The 15,893-nt window shown below is 39.1% G+C and overlaps 1 protein-coding gene across 2 annotated transcripts; it reads right to left on the minus strand.

Annotated features, from left to right (window-relative positions):
- Positions 1 to 1,473: 1,473 nt before the first annotated feature.
- Positions 1,474 to 14,239, minus strand: slc43a3a (solute carrier family 43 member 3a). Of its 2 annotated transcripts, none has more exons than XM_017710167.2 (13): positions 14,067 to 14,239; positions 11,412 to 11,898; positions 10,093 to 10,222; positions 9,641 to 9,687; positions 9,482 to 9,558; positions 9,238 to 9,330; positions 8,534 to 8,673; positions 8,298 to 8,437; positions 6,737 to 6,880; positions 6,231 to 6,338; positions 4,746 to 4,932; positions 4,533 to 4,653; positions 1,474 to 1,812 (listed from the first exon to the last, which is right to left on the minus strand). In XM_017710167.2, exons 2-13 carry the CDS (start codon positions 11,602 to 11,604, stop codon positions 1,669 to 1,671), a joined length of 1,524 nt encoding a protein of 507 aa, XP_017565656.1. In that variant the 5' UTR covers positions 11,605 to 11,898; positions 14,067 to 14,239; the 3' UTR covers positions 1,474 to 1,668. The 2 variants fall into 2 exon arrangements, with proteins under 2 accessions (XP_017565656.1, XP_017565658.1); XM_017710169.2 differs by having other exon boundaries at positions 14,175 to 14,238.
- Positions 14,240 to 15,893: the final 1,654 nt, after the last annotated feature.

Raw genomic sequence — 15,893 nt, forward strand, 5'->3', positions numbered from 1 at the left:
TTTAAACAAAAGATTGATTGAGAATAATGAATCATTTCTTTTATTTGTTAGATTTTTTATTAAATTACACATAATAGCTCATATATCCATGTTACCAGGCTACCCGCAGGGTCCTGTATGGGGGCGGTCATGGGCTGGAGCACATGACTAAGGTGTCCTTGAGCAAGACACCTAACCCCCAGCTACTCCCCGGGTGCTGCAGATTGGGCTGCCCACCGTTCCGGGCAAGTGTGCTCACTGCCCCCTAGTGTGTGTATGTGTGTGTGTGTGCTTACTAGTGTGTATGTGGTGTTTCACTTCACGGATGGGTTAAATGCAGAGGTGAAATTTCCCTAATAAGGGTCACTTAATCTTAATCTGTATGACCGTTAACCTGTAACTCCAATTCACAGCACCAGAGGAAACACTCAGATTGCATTGTTTGATTCACTTCATTAGGAGCTTACCTCTTTCACGCTTGTGTGTTTGATGACTGTTGTCACTTGTTGCATAATATATGAAATCCCCCTCAAATGGGCAGCTCTCAGAATTTGAGTGTTACAGTGGATCTGTGCCAACATCCCAACCAGATCTACCTTAATAAGCTACCAAACAAAATCAGCAGAAAACAGCTTTGATCACTATTTGCATTTACAATCATAAGGCAACCAAGGCCAGTAGCATCAATGTATTTGGTTGTGTGAACCAGTAAACTCTAGCATAAGGACCGATGACTTTACCCCATCACTTCAGTCTACTTAAAGGGAAAATGCACTGCTTTTTCGAAATGTCTTCAGCCAGTGAGATGCAAACAAGGTGATTCAGAGTAGTCTGATGTGAAATGGTTCACTGTAGAGAAAATGATAAATATATATCATATAAAACCTACACAGTTAACTTACACATGATTTCTGAGTTTTTATATATAATGATGATAATGGTAACTACACATAAATCTTCATGTTTTTTTAAGCATTGTTTTGTCTAACTTATCCAAGAATGGCTTTAAAAAAACAGGTTTGAGCCCAAAACATTTATCTCAAAACTATTGCAAAACAATGTTTAGGGCATCAGCCAACATATTTGTGACCATTCAGTGTAATAACGTTCTGTGATGGAGCTCTTAGAGCCATTAAATTCCTCAGACTTCTGGTACCTATCACCACCACAGTGAACGACTTCGACTCTGTACATTTCCTCGAACAGAGAGCTTCACTTCAAACCACTTTGAATAACTTCGTTTACATCTTAACCACTGAATTATGCGAACTGTTGAGGAACTGGTGGAATTCCTCTTTAAATAAATGTCTTTTAATTACATAAGCTTTTCACAAGATAATGCATATTTCCTTGCTTGGAAAAATTACAGTGTTTTAATGCAACTCTTTATGTATGTTCGTATCTTTGCTTTGTCATGTCTGTATTTTTTGTCTGTCATGTATTTTTTTTCCCGGTATGTACTTTAAACAATAAAAACTCACAGAGGATGCAGCATTGTTTCAGCTGTGGAATTTTAATACAAATACTGCATATCAAAACTGTATAAAACTGCATTATGTCAATGTTATAGGCTCACACGTGTAACACATTTCAGTCTTTCTAACAAAAATACTTCCCATACATTCCACTCAAATAGCTATTTAAAAAGTATTATGTTGTTTACTTTCTTGACAATGACACGGCACAGCACTACAGGGAGGCTTCTCTGTTTGAAGAACCAGCGCAGACGCTCTGTGTGCTCTCTCTCTGACTGGCCAGTCTTCTGCAGTGGAGAAAGATGTTGAGAGGATGGACGAAGGCCAGCAAAGTCAGGATGGTCAAACTAACGTTCACCTGAAATGATGTGAAGTACCACATGAATGTTGGTGTTTGCAAAACACCATATAGGGTATTGCAACTGAAAAAGAACTCAACAAAGTCATCTCAGATCCCGTGGCTCATCTATAGTTATTTGGTTTAATCTCTGCCTGATATGTATGGAATCTCATTCTATAAATCTGAACAGATCATTAATTGGTAACCAGTCCAAACCTTCTACGACTATTTTGTGAATTGAAATAGCAACTGTTTTCAAATTTGGTAACCATGCACACCAAACTATAGAAGAGGTTTCCTTATTATTTGCCTCTATTAGACTATAAGACTTTAACCTAGGGGTGGTCAAAATGATATTTAGCATAATTGTGATAAATTATGTCACAGTACTCTTTTCTGTGCATGTTGTGCACATCATCTGTACCTAAATAACACTGATTAACTACGTCTCATTAAAGTGAGCATAACTAGGCTGGTTTAAATGAATTTAGTGAAGTGCAGTTTCATGTAAAACATGAAAAAAATAAGTGAAATTATTATAATATTTTCATATATGTGGCACTACAGGCTCTCTTTTGCCTGTTCCAAGGCAACTTATTGAATTTCAGAAAAAGTGTAATATCATAATATAATATTTTTTGCCATTTCGCCTACCTGTACATCAGCCTTTGAAATAACACAGATGAAATTATGCAAACTTCCTTTTTCGAATTTTTTAGAAATTAGCATATTTTTGCTTTGATCACAGCCTCACTTAAACAGTTTCAGCCACTTGGAATACTGAAGAATAGACAGCACTGTGCAAAGGTTTTAGGCATCTAAGCCCATATTAAAACAATTCACCTCAGCAGTGAGTTTATCACAATATACATTAGAATAAAGTCATATGTTCATAATTCAAATAAACATAAAAACTATAAAAGTAACAAAAATGTCTTGGGTCCATATTTTTCCTTGACACCTTCACAGCCGCCACAGAGACTCGTTAATATCATCAATTACATCATGAGCTCAATTTACTGAGCACTGATTGGTCAAACCAGGAGCTGCTTTTTAACTACATATAATGCTGGGCTTCCTCGAGGAGAGGCTTGGAGATGGTTAAACACACTAACATCCAGAAAATCACTATTATTTATATAATCATTATCAATTAATATTCTGTAAATTTTGTTTATTCAAATATTAACACTTTTAAATAAATAGATTTTGAAAATGTGTCTTGGGTGCCTAAGACTTTTGCACAGTACTGTACATATATTCTGAAGTCTTGCTGAAAACTACTTTTCCAAAAAGAAAAAAACAATAATAATAATAACTCTTTAATCTTTTATTTATTTATTTTTTACACAGGCTTGACTTGGACTATTTATGCTTGTTTAGGCAACAACATTTCAAGTAGTTATGCATAATCCTGCAGGTCATACTGACTTCTGATTAGTAGTAAATGTAACTAAATTTCCTGTTTCTTTCCTGTTAATGCAAAAATCCCATAGAAAGTAATGCTATCCCTTACTCAGCTAAAATAAGCTGTCTATTATCTAATCAGTAGGATATCTCATTTTGATTGTACAGTATATCTTAAATGATATGTTCTTTTTTAATACATTCTTCATACAGACACAGGCTCAGCTGCCTAAAAACCTTAGTGAAGTCAAGCTAAATGAGATGAAACCAAGAGAAATAACAATAAACATACCACCAAGACATATTATTCTCTCTGATCTCATACCCTTCAGCTTTAACTCAACTGTCACAAACTTGTGTCTTTACCTGATCTGAAATACTTGCCTTGTCCTCCCCCTAGTGTTCAGAAACTACAATTCCCTCTATGTTTCAGAGCCACTTCCTGTTTAATGACTGGCAAGGCTTCCACCAGGTAATGTAAATTATTGAAATGAGTGAAAGTGAAAGAGAAATGAAAGGTAGAGAAGATGAGTACAAGGTGTTATACATGTAAAAGTTTGAACAATAGTCTACATTTTTTAACTGAATGTTTTGTTGGTTTTCTAAGTGAAAACAAGTTAACATCAAACTACTTAAATATATATTTAAACACACTTTAATAACATTTTCTACAAATATTAGATTAAGCAAGCACTGCTTTTCAAATTGGCAACATCTAGCTACTTCTAACCAAATATATTGGGAATATGTTTCCCGAATATTGCACTGGCTTGCAGTGATACATCTTACTCTGACATACTACATTGGAAAATGGCTTTCACACGGCACATCAAAAGCCTGGATACTGTAAACTCAGCAGTCTTTTTAAAGGCTGCTGTGAAGGTATTTTAAGAACCTCGGATTTAACATGTCTAATTCAGTACATTATGCATATACTGTTCAGTAGATGGTGCACTATTGAAATTCTTTTGATCTATGTAAATATATTACTGATATATATTACTATTCAAAAATCATTTAATGTTTACATTTACATTTACATTTATGGCATTTGGCAGACACTCTTATCCAGAGTGATTTACAATTTGATCATTTTTACACAGGTAGGCCAAGGTGGTGTTAGGAGTCTTGCCCAAGGACTCCTATTGGTATAGTGTAGGGTGCCTGCCCTGGTGGGGAATTAAACCCCAGTTTATAGTGTAGAAGGCGTTGGTGTTAACCACTACACTATCCAAACCAAAAATGTCTGTTTTTAAAGTTGTTGCTACTTTCACACTTCTGTAAATTCTTCTGGCTATGTTAGCCACAGGAGTGATTACAATTTGACTTACGTAGAAGGGATCCCCTCCGAGAACTTTTACCAGGGCTAAGCACGGATACTGCAGCAATGATACAACTGCCGAGAGGGACATCACTAGACCATACAGCTTTCCAAAGTGTTGAGCCGGGAACCTGTTAGGAGTCAAATACATTTCAAAATTTCAATCAGAATGGCCACCAAAGCATTTTTCATTCATTTTTAAAATTTATACTCATTTGCTCACGCAATGCTGATGAAAGCCGCATTCCCTCCGTACAGAAAAGAGCGGTTGAGGACCTGCAGGACAAATGTGATGTACTGGAGAGGGAGGAAAGGAATTGTTGCACAGATAGAGAAAAGAAGACACTGAAGAGAGGTAAGAAAGAGGGATAGGATGGAAGAGCGCAAGTCTGCTTCTTTCTCCGTCTCTCCTGCAAAAAGAAAAGTGGGAAGATGGATAGTATTACTTTTAGTAACATTTTAGCATTACTCTCTTAGCACTCTGCATGTCCAAAAGTTTGTAGACACCTACTCATCCTCATCACTCTTCTTCTGAAATCAGGGGTATTAATAGGGAGTTTGTCCCCCTTTGATGCAGTAGCAGCCTCTACTCTTCTGGGAAGGATTTACACTAGATGTTGAACATTGCTGTGAGGATTTGAGTGCTTTCAACTACAAAAGTATTAGTGAGGTCAGGTACTGATTTTGGATGATGAGTTCTGAATCACAAACTCATACCAAAGGTACTGGTTCCATCACTCCAGAGAACGCAGTTCCACTGCTGCAGAACCCAGTGCTAGGGTAATTTTTACCCCGTATCTAACATTTGCCATAGGGCATGTTGATCTTAGGGCCTTTATGGGTGCATCTGAAAGGGTAATTCATTAACTGATTTTTCAAAATGTATGTATAATTAATTTGTTGAGATATGGACAACATAATTCAGAGTGGCTTGATGTGAAATGATGCATTGTAGAGAAACTTACTGACTTGAACTTCTTTACAGTAGTGGTAATAGAAACCAGCGGTCACAATGTCAAATATAGACATTTTATTTACTATCTAGTAACAGTAAACCTATACACATCTTCTAAGTCCATCCATCCATCCATCCATTTTCTAAGCCCCTACTCCGTCAGGGTCGCGGGGGGATGCTGGAGCCTATCCCAGCAGTCTTCGGGCGGAAGGCAGGATACACCCTGGACAGGTACATCTTCTAAGTGTTTAATAATAATCTTAATAAAGGTAAAATTGTGGTGAATTGAAAAATAAGCTTTCTTTTCTTTTATAACAACCTGCACCCACCTCTACACCCTGAGTGGATTTTTACAAAATACCTTTTAGGCCAGATCTTTATCTCAAAACCATTATAAAATCAGGCGGCATATTCATAACCATTTAATGTGATGACTTTCTGTGAAAGCGTTTTTAGAGGCATTAAAGAGGCATTAAACTGTTCAGGTTCCTTTTGCAAACACTGTGAACTGTGAATTGTGACTCTGTAAGTTTCTCTAGAATGGGGCATTTCGCATCAAACTACTCTGAATGACTTGGTTTACATCTTAACAACTGTATTACACTGAAATTTAGAAAGAAAGAAAAAACAATCAGTGGACTTTCCCTTAAACGTAGCTGAATTCACCAATTAGATCATGTGTCTGGATACTTTGGGAACAATAAGAGGTCAGAATATTTGCTTTATCTACATTATAAGCTGTTGTCATCTGACCTGGCTTCAAGGCCTTCCCCTTGTGTCTGTCCATTAGCAGCCCATTCCAGGGGGCACAGAGAATCCCACTCAACTGGGTGAAGGCAAATGCATTGGTGTACTGGCTAACTGCAGAAGAGAGACAGAAATTTAGAAATGACTCCAAATGTAATCAATTACACCATAACATAAATTCTTAAAATTCTAGGCTTATTATTCAGTAATTAACCTTAAGGCTTATTACCCAGTACCTACTATTAATGATTTAGTAACCAATTTGAATTATTTAGAGACTAAACTGAATCTAACATATAAGGTATGTAGCTATAAGAATGAAAAATCTATATGAAATGTTTATTACAGCTTGTTTACACCACTGAATCTGAATTTATACCATGAAATGGATGGAATCAGTTATAAAGCATCTAGGCATTTTTTAGAAACTGAGGACATCCTAAAATGTTGAGAGTCCTGAGAATATGGTAGTTATGTATAGCACAATGATATATTCTTTTACTGTATGATACCAGTGACTGGATCTTGTTTTGCCAGCCGGTTCAACATAGGATTCAATGTTCCGATGAAAAGATAATGACGCAGTTGCATGACTGAAAGCCATATCAGATGCCACAGAAAGAACCAGGAGATAACACAGCTCCTAAAGCTGCTGTCTGGAGAGAAAGATAGTGAGTGAGGGGGTTGTTGAAATAGACAGAGACAGAGAAAGAGAGAGAGAGAGAGAGAGAGAGAGAGAGAGTAAGTAGGTGGTCTCAGAAGCTAATGTTAAAGATGCCTTAAAATTATGGTTTTCATTTCAAATCCATTTAATTTGATACACAGTGAAACAACAACAAAAGGTTCTGCTCTCTGCTCTTCTCTCAGAGTATTTTTATATATGGTAGTTTATCATGTAGTAATGAAAAAAAATTTCAAGGCATAATGCCCTCCAAAAGTATTTACTCGTCTGCCTTCACACGCATATGAACTTGAGTGACATCCCATTCTTAACCCATAGGGTTTAATATGAAGTTGGCCCAACCTTTGCAGCTATAACAGCTTCAACTCTTCTCTGAAGGCTTTCCACAAGGGATAGGAGTGTGTTTATGGGAATTTTTGACCGTTCTTCCAGAAGGGCATTTGTGAGGTCAGACACTGATGTTGGACGAGAAGGCCTGGCTCACAGTCTCTACTCTAATTCATGCCAAAGGTGTTCTATAGGGTTGAGGTCAGGACTCTGTGCAGGCCAGTCAAGTTCTCCCACACCAAACTCGCTCACCCATGTCTTTATGGACCTGTTTTGTGCACTGGTGCTCAGTCATGTTGAAACAGGAAGGGGCCGTCCCCAAACTGTTCCCACAAAGTTGTGAACATTAAATTGTCCAAAATCTCTTGGTGCTGAAGCATTAAGAGTTCCTTTCACTGGAACTAAGGGGCCGAGCCCAACTCCTGACAAACAACCCCACACCATGATCCCCCCTCCACCAAACTTTACACTCGGCACAATGCAGTCAGACAAGTACTGTTCTTCTGGCAACCGCTAAACCCAGTCTCATCCACTGGATTGCCAGGTGGAGAAGCGTGATTGGTCACTCCAGAGAATACATCTCCACTGCTCTAGAGTCCAGTGGCAGCACTTTAGAGACTTTTTCTGATCTGTTGGAGAAGTGTATTGAGGTTTTTCTTGATTATGGGTTGAATTCCTTTGCCATCAGCTCTGGAGATCATCCTACCAGTCATTTATTTACAGACATATATATCGCTGCTGTCGGAAGAAAACTTTTTTTTGAAGTTTTTGACATAATTTCCTGTTGCTCTTTAAATTGTGTGTAAATTTCATGATGAATGGAGCAAAAGAAATGGCCCAAAATGACTTGGGAAGATGTCTGGTTCCATTGACTTGCATTAAAACGGCAGTATGTTTTTTCTTTCTCCTGTAAAATTATAATTTTGGAGATATGAGGTTTTCTTCCGACAACAGCGATATATGTATACATATATATACACACACACACATATATATATATATATATATATATATATATATTTTTTTTTTTTTTTTTTTTTTTACATGCATTAGTGAAGCTGTACCTTTCTCTGTTGGCTCTGGGTCATCACTCTTCAGTGGTTCACTTTCTCCATCTTGCTCAGGTTTGTCTGACATGTTTTTCAGCTCTTGCTTTGCTTCATTTTCTTCCACACTGTAGCTGTTTGATTTACCACAGCTCACCCTGTATACAGAAAGAATGTAAATTTCAGCATTAAGAACAGAGATTCTAATAGCTAATTATAGATAACTAACTGCCTGTAAATAGTAGCCTTTTCACCCATATCTGTAGTTTTCTGGGACTGGATAGGGGATGTAAGATTTGGGCATGAGGAAGAGGGTCCGCAGTAGGTGGATGACATCAAAAGCAGAGAGGAAGAGGAAAGAGGAGCGAAGAGAGATGCCTTTCTCATATAACACCTTAATGAAAGAAAATCATGGAAGTTTATGGAAGGCTACTAACTGAATTTAAGACATGTGAAAACGGTCAAACTTAAGTGGGTAGGTGATCCGATTGCAAATAGAAAAGCAATAACAAACTGCAAGCTATGCTTCTGTAATGTAAAGTCCAGAGAACACTGACCAAATGTTCTGCAACATCAAAAACACCCCCATTCCTACTGTTCTAGAATGTTCTTTCCCATTAATGTCACATCTCTATCCCATTCATACTGTTTCCACTGTTCTTGCAAGTTCTTCCCATTCACACTGCTCTAGAATGGTGTCTTTGCTTATACTGTTCACACTGTTGTAGAAGATTCTTGCCATTCACACTGTTTACATTGCTCTAAAATGTTCTCCTGTTCACATTGTTCACATTGTTCTAGCGTTCCCCCAGATTCACACTGTTCTGGAAGGCTCCTCATTCACATTCCTAATCTGGATTGGCAGTTCTGCCAAAATTAGAATGTTTGTTGGAGCATGTTGGGTCAGTGTGCACTGGACTTAACAGTTGGGTGCTTTGTAATCAGGTTTATTCTTTACTTTGATGATGAGGAAAACGGTAGACGATGAGTCAAAGGCCCCATTGTAGAGAGTGATGATAGTAGATCGATGTGTGTCAAACAGGTTCCCCACCTAGTAATATGGAAGATTGTACTTATACTTAATTCTCATAAACAGAGTATTCTCTAAAACAATAGGCTACACAGAGCACAAAAGGAGCTACAAAAGTCAACAGCTTAGTTCAGAACACATTAAATCCACAAAGTATGAACACATTAAATACCTGTATGTTTGTAAGAAGGAACAAAATGCCTCCTACAGCAATGCAAGAAAGAGCTGGGAAGAACAACAGGGAGAGTGCTGGAAAAGAGGAAAAGTTATCACTACATCAGCCCAAGGGAGTAACGGAGTATAATGTTTTTTCAGTAGATTTGCTTTTTACCTTTACTAGACAATGCCACAAGCAATGTTCCTGTGGTATAGAGGAATCTACAAAAAACTAAAAGCAATTTTAGTTACTTCTAATAATTAAATTGTGTTCTTTTTGCAATAACTTGGGACCGTTTGGCTGACAGATTGTGATCAGTGTGGATTTTACTCTTATTAAAACACCATAAGCGTATGTGAAACCTGTGCTTATTTGTTATGTTTTAAACATTAGGTTTTGAAAAGAACAAATATGTCATTTTTTTCTGGGAAAACCTTATTTGAGGTAACCAACTGGACATTTAAACCACTGCTACATCTTTGAGGCCACATTTGCACTGTTTGTAACTTGATGAACAGAAAAAGTACTTGCACAGAACCTTTATTTCTCAGAGTAGCCAATGTACAGTTGATCAAGGTTATGCTAACCCCTGTCACAACTGCATTCCTATCAATAAAAGAACTCACATTCCTAGGAATCTTGTAGCCATTGTTCCAAAGTGGTCAAAGAGGAAGCCATTGGGAAGAGTGAGAAAGTTGTTCATGAAGGAAGCAACAGTGAAGATGAGGGAGAACTGCTCATCCTGAGCGCTGCAGTCTGAGAAAGAGAGAGAGATAGAGTTAAGCGAAAGAGATATAGGAGAGATTATTTGGGTGGCCTTAAGAGGATCATTTTTTATTTAGGATTTTTCCTCAATTTAGACATAGCCAATTCCACCCGGAAGCCACATGAAGGCCAAAGGGTGAAGGCTAGCACGCTTCCTCTGAGACATATGACACACCACCACATCTTTTTCGAAATGCTGCAAATGCAACATCACTGGACAGCTCAACACACTTAGAGAATGCTAACTGCCAACACACTTGTGCATTAGCTAACCTCCACTATTGGTAATGATTGATGGGGGGAGAAGAAAGACCATTTTACAAACCCAGAGACAAATTACATGATCTTTTATCATCAGCTGCGGATGGTTGCGGCACTGCCATCTATGATGCTAGGGCCAACACTTAGAAATTTGCAACACCCAGAAGCAGTTTGTGCAGTTTTTATTTGAAAAAGCATTCAATCCCATAGATTTGCTTCTGGTTTTTGTCACGATTGGCCCCTCCTCCCAGTCCTGTCCATGTGCATTTGTTTTGGTTTTCTAGTCCTGCCCCCTCGTTTCATGACTCCACCCCAATTGTCTCCACCTGTGTTTGCACCTGTCCCTTGTTACCCTTATGTATTTAAGCCCTGTGTTTTCCCCGGTCTGGTTACTGGTCTTTGTTTGAATCTCTGTCTGTGTTGTTGGTGTTATATGCTGTGTTGGTTGTACTGGTGTTGTTTGTTTGATTCTGGTTTACGTCATGTCTGGTCCCCGATCTATCTGTGTTGGCTCATTGACCCTGGACTGTCTCGACCCTGATTTTGGATTTGCCCTTAATAAATCTCGCTTATCTCAGCACGTGCGTCCGCCTTCTCGCTCCACGTCACAGTTTTTAATATTAGGGTTGAGGTTTGGGTAGATGTAGGCATTATTTAGCTGCAGTAATCCAGAAGTCAGTGGGAATATAATGACAGGAAAACAAATGTGAGCTAACCTACAACGCCTGAACAAACCAACTAAAGAAAAAGAGTAGAGTAATGTTTTCATTTTCTTCATATTTAGCCACAGTAAATTGTTATTACATGCCGATTATATATGGGTCTCACAAAATAACTCCATGTCCTGACAGTGGATGTATTTGTAACAGAATTACTCATCAGCCATGCAGTAGTTAGACAAGACTTTCTAAGTTCTTACCTGTAATTTCTGTGCCATTGCCTTCAGTTACAGTCACACACAGATCACTGAAGTATCCATCTGTCTTGAGGACGAACACAAGTGAAGCCCATCCAAACACAACCCCGGCAAAACACAGGCACTCCAGCAGGCCTGTAACCAGAGTCAATTTATACCGGACTCTCATCCCAGATCCACCATCACATCCCAGCATCCTGCTCTGCTTCTCTAAGAACACTTTGTGGTCCGTCCAGCCAAGGCAGAATGTGTGTGTATGCTGCAGCAGGCCTTGCTCCCACTCCTACTGAATGTAGAGTTTCATAGGCAGTTTCTCTTTGTTCTGAGCCGTCTTTATCACCCACACGTTGTGCTGCTGGTGCTTTAACATATGCTCCAACGTGATAGTACACCAGTAGGGGCTATGGACGGACGAGATAAAACCGAACACTCCTTTGAACCAAACCTCCACAGCTTCTCCACGGCTGCTTACTGGCACACTCTTGGAACACTACGAGAAAATGAATAGATAAAAGTAGACAAAGCACACAGGAATAAGGAACAATGATCTCAGAGTCACACATTGCAAACAGCACGCAGGACCTCTGATAATTTTAGGTCTGTCACTTGTCTTTATTGTGCAATTTCAGTTGCGACTTGCTCTTGCCACAAGAATCATGTTCCTCTTTTCACTCATCAGCCTTATTATGGATTCATATGTATGGGTCATTTCTTTTTCATTCTAATGTGATGGAATGGGGCAAATCTCCATCCTAGGACAGTTTTAGATCCCAATACCGCTGTTTGGGTGGGGGCTCATTCTCAGCTCAGCAGTGACACTGACATACCACAGAAATGAGGCTCCCTGAGAAACAGTTTTGTACAGTCTGGTCAGAAAACTCTTTGGGTGCTTCAATGAACAATTTTTAAACTGCTTTGGTCTTCATGTAACTTCAGTTGGAGTTTGGGTCCTTGTACAGCTGCTGCTACTTCAATTAAGCACATCATTACATTTGAAGAACAAGTTAGAGTATATGACTCTCAGTTGCCTTTACGGCCTATAAAGTAAACAATCTGTATGAAAGCAGGTTACAGTAGCAGCCTTCACAAACTGGGCAGTCTGGAAATTGGACAGTCATTTGTCAAAGTATGAAGCGGAGAAGGCATATGATGCAAAATCTATCTGATTTGAAATGTATATGTGAGTGAGATGTTGATGAATTAATAGTAACTTCACACATCCTAACTTCACAAAACATGAGGTCACAGCTTCGGCTTTTGTGGCGCACAAGTTAAAGGTATTTTTAAGTACCTTTGTAAAGTGCTGTTTACCAGATATTGCCTTTAGTACCATCTTCTTTCCTTTAATTTCTTGTAGTTTCTAGTCGTCTGGTCCCATGCACTCATGTTGTTGTTACAAGGAACTGCTTTTGAAACAAGACACAATTCCGGAGAGCAAGCTTGCGTTTCCTTAAAGCGTCATTGAGCAACCACCATAGAGAGAGAGTGTTCACAATGATAGTGTTCACAACACACCCCAAAAGTTCTATATCTGTTGTGAAGACGGCCATACAAATACAATGTATTAAACTGTAGGATCTGTAGTTGATATAGATGCAATTGGATGGTTGGATTTGGGTATATAAGGTCACATAAGCTATTTTAGACCGTATCTCTTGTGGCTCCCTATCCCCTGTGTAGTGCACTAAATAGGTCATGAAATAATGACATCTTCACTCTCGTCTCAATACCTACTGAACTGTCTACACAGTCAAAATAGCCCTAGACAAAGGCTGTGTCAGGTCCTAGAACAGGTTGTTTGCACAATAATTTAAGATCATTCTATTTAATCCATGAGGCAATCCCTCAACAAGTTTTGGGATTGTTTATCGATTATGTATATCGCTGTTGTTGGACCAAAACCTTGTATCTCCATATTTGTAGTTTTTTCGGTTTTTGACATAATTTGAAAATGCCTACCGTGCTTTTACACTGTGTGTAAGTTTCAAGATGAATGGACCAAAACAATGGCCCAAAATTACTTGGAAAAATATCTGGTTTGATTGACAATTTTTTTTTTCATTTTTACAGTGTGATAGTATGTGCTGAGCTGGTACAAGTGCAGCAACAACCCAACATTTTCAGTGTCACTGCTAGGTTGAGATAGTTCTGCTGCTCACAGAAATCCAGCCACGACCAATTCTGTGTAAGACACTGACCCTTGATAAACAGGGAGGGCACAAATTATGCAGCAGATGGTGCACAGTCCCAAACTGTACACCAGCAAAATGAAGCTGCAGGGTAGGTGTTTCTAAGTGAGCGTGTACTGGTTTTTCTACAGGACACACACACGCATCTAAAGAACAGCCCTCGACCACAATAATGTAAACAGCAATTTGCAAAATGATCTAAACTAGGACTTTATTCGGGGCTACGAACAGTCAACCCACACAGCCTGCACACATGCTGTCCCTGGTGAGTCCTAATCCAGATTACCACGTCTGTCTTCTCTAATCTCTCAACAGGCTTCCTCGACGATGAATAAAACGTAAAAGCCAACGCGGCACCATCAGCGTGCTTCACTTCGTATCTGATATCCTGTATCCTTCATTCATTCCACAGTGGTGCTAAAACCGTTACTGCAATTACAAAATCCCACCAAATTACAACGTTTCTTACTCAGTCGTGTTCAAGTGCTGCCGTCGTTGTTTCACACTGTCGCTCTCGCGCCGTTCGGGTCTAAAACCTCCGCACACAGTGATGAAGAGCGCAGTTTGGGTCACTTACAAGACGTTTTCAGGGTCAGCCGGTCGGAGACGCTGAGTGTCTCAGAGAAGTGCGAGCCGCTGCACACGGGCACGAGCACAGAGCAGCGCGCGCGCGTTCACGTCAGCAGCGTCCTCTGTGTCTGAGCCCGCGGTGTTCATGGGTTTGTGACTTTCTGAGTCTTTTTAGATGATTGCGCATTAATTTTTGGAGTATATTTGTGAGGAACCTTTCTTTTTTTACGTTTTAATCGTTGATGTAAGTTTATTCCCCAGTTCCTTTCAGGGTTAATTAGAGGTCATTGAAGAAGCGCTCTATTGTTATCTCTATTGTTATCTCTATTGTAATCTCTATTGTTATCTCTCATATTTCTTCTTATTCTTCTTCCACACTCTTCTGCGATTAATACAGCCCGAACCGCTTAACGTACAGACTCCGTTCAAACTGCGTTTCGAAGGTCTCGGCGCTGTGACTTGTGCTCTGTATGTTTGGAGCCGATCGGATTGGTAGTTTTTAATAAAATTCATTTTAAAAATTAAAAACCTCCCATAAGAACGAACGGCGGAATGTTCAGAACTTCAGATTCTAGCTGACATCGATGACGTCACAACAGGCCACTCAGTCTCACAGACACAGCTGATCACGCAGGGAATCTGCTTTAAAATCCTTAAACTTTCACCCAGAAACTCCATTTCAGTTTTAAATGGTAGAGAACCTCGTCCTTTCTGAAACCTCAAAATATCTCATCACTTTATCAATTAGCTTTAGAGTTATGAGCATTTGTTTGGCACTAGGCACAGAAAACTGCCCCATTCACTCCCATGTAAATTTCTCAAAATCAGAATCTGCTTATTTCAATATTTTCTCTGTGTTTAACTCGTCATAACTCAGACATTTTCTTCTGAATACACACAACATTACACCAAAAATAATCCTCAAGGGGTCTAATCTCACACCATGTATCCGGTTAAGCGATAGAGTGGACATTTCCTGAGTTATGACTGTTGGTTCAGAGGGTGCAAATCGGACTCAAACAAGGCTTCTCCACTAAGAGCTGCATAATAACAGTGACAGTTCATTTGAATGACCCCCCCCGACCCCCCCCCCAAACACATACATATCTCCCTCACACACACACACACACACACACACACCTAAGCAGGTGTTGTTCACCTGCACACAAACACATACAAACTTGCAGCTCTTTTCATGCACCCTTCCAGTTCCTTCAGGAAATGCACATCGAGTTTCTTTCTGCTCTGTTAGTGAACACACACTTTCACACACCTTCACTTTCAAGCTTTAGCCTTTTATTCTATAGCAGAAGGATCCGAAAAAGAGAAGAATAATCCGAACAAACCCAACAACCTTCAGTTCCTGTGCTGGTTCTCGGTGTATAGTTTCTCCACCTGATAGTTATCACTTCTACTTAACTTGTTTTTGGAAACTACTTTTACTTCTACTTCAGACATTATCTCAGTCTAAAGTCTTGGACCTTAGACTAAAATCCTGCTTTGAGTGACCCTGTACCTTAATTTCATGAAAATAAATGATTATCATTACCAAAACAACCAATTTCTTTGGTAGTGACAATTTGAGCAAATTTGGAGCATAATTCAAAAATGCGAGCCAATACACGATTAACAAACACAGCTTTGAACAGTTGTACACACATAAAATCATAATACTCTTCACTAAAACACAAACGTTTATTTAATTAAAGAACTTCAGTAGTGACCA

The sequence above is a fragment of the Pygocentrus nattereri genome, chromosome 5 (genome assembly GCF_015220715.1).
Source record: "Pygocentrus nattereri isolate fPygNat1 chromosome 5, fPygNat1.pri, whole genome shotgun sequence".
Lineage (NCBI taxonomy): Eukaryota > Metazoa > Chordata > Actinopteri > Characiformes > Serrasalmidae > Pygocentrus > Pygocentrus nattereri.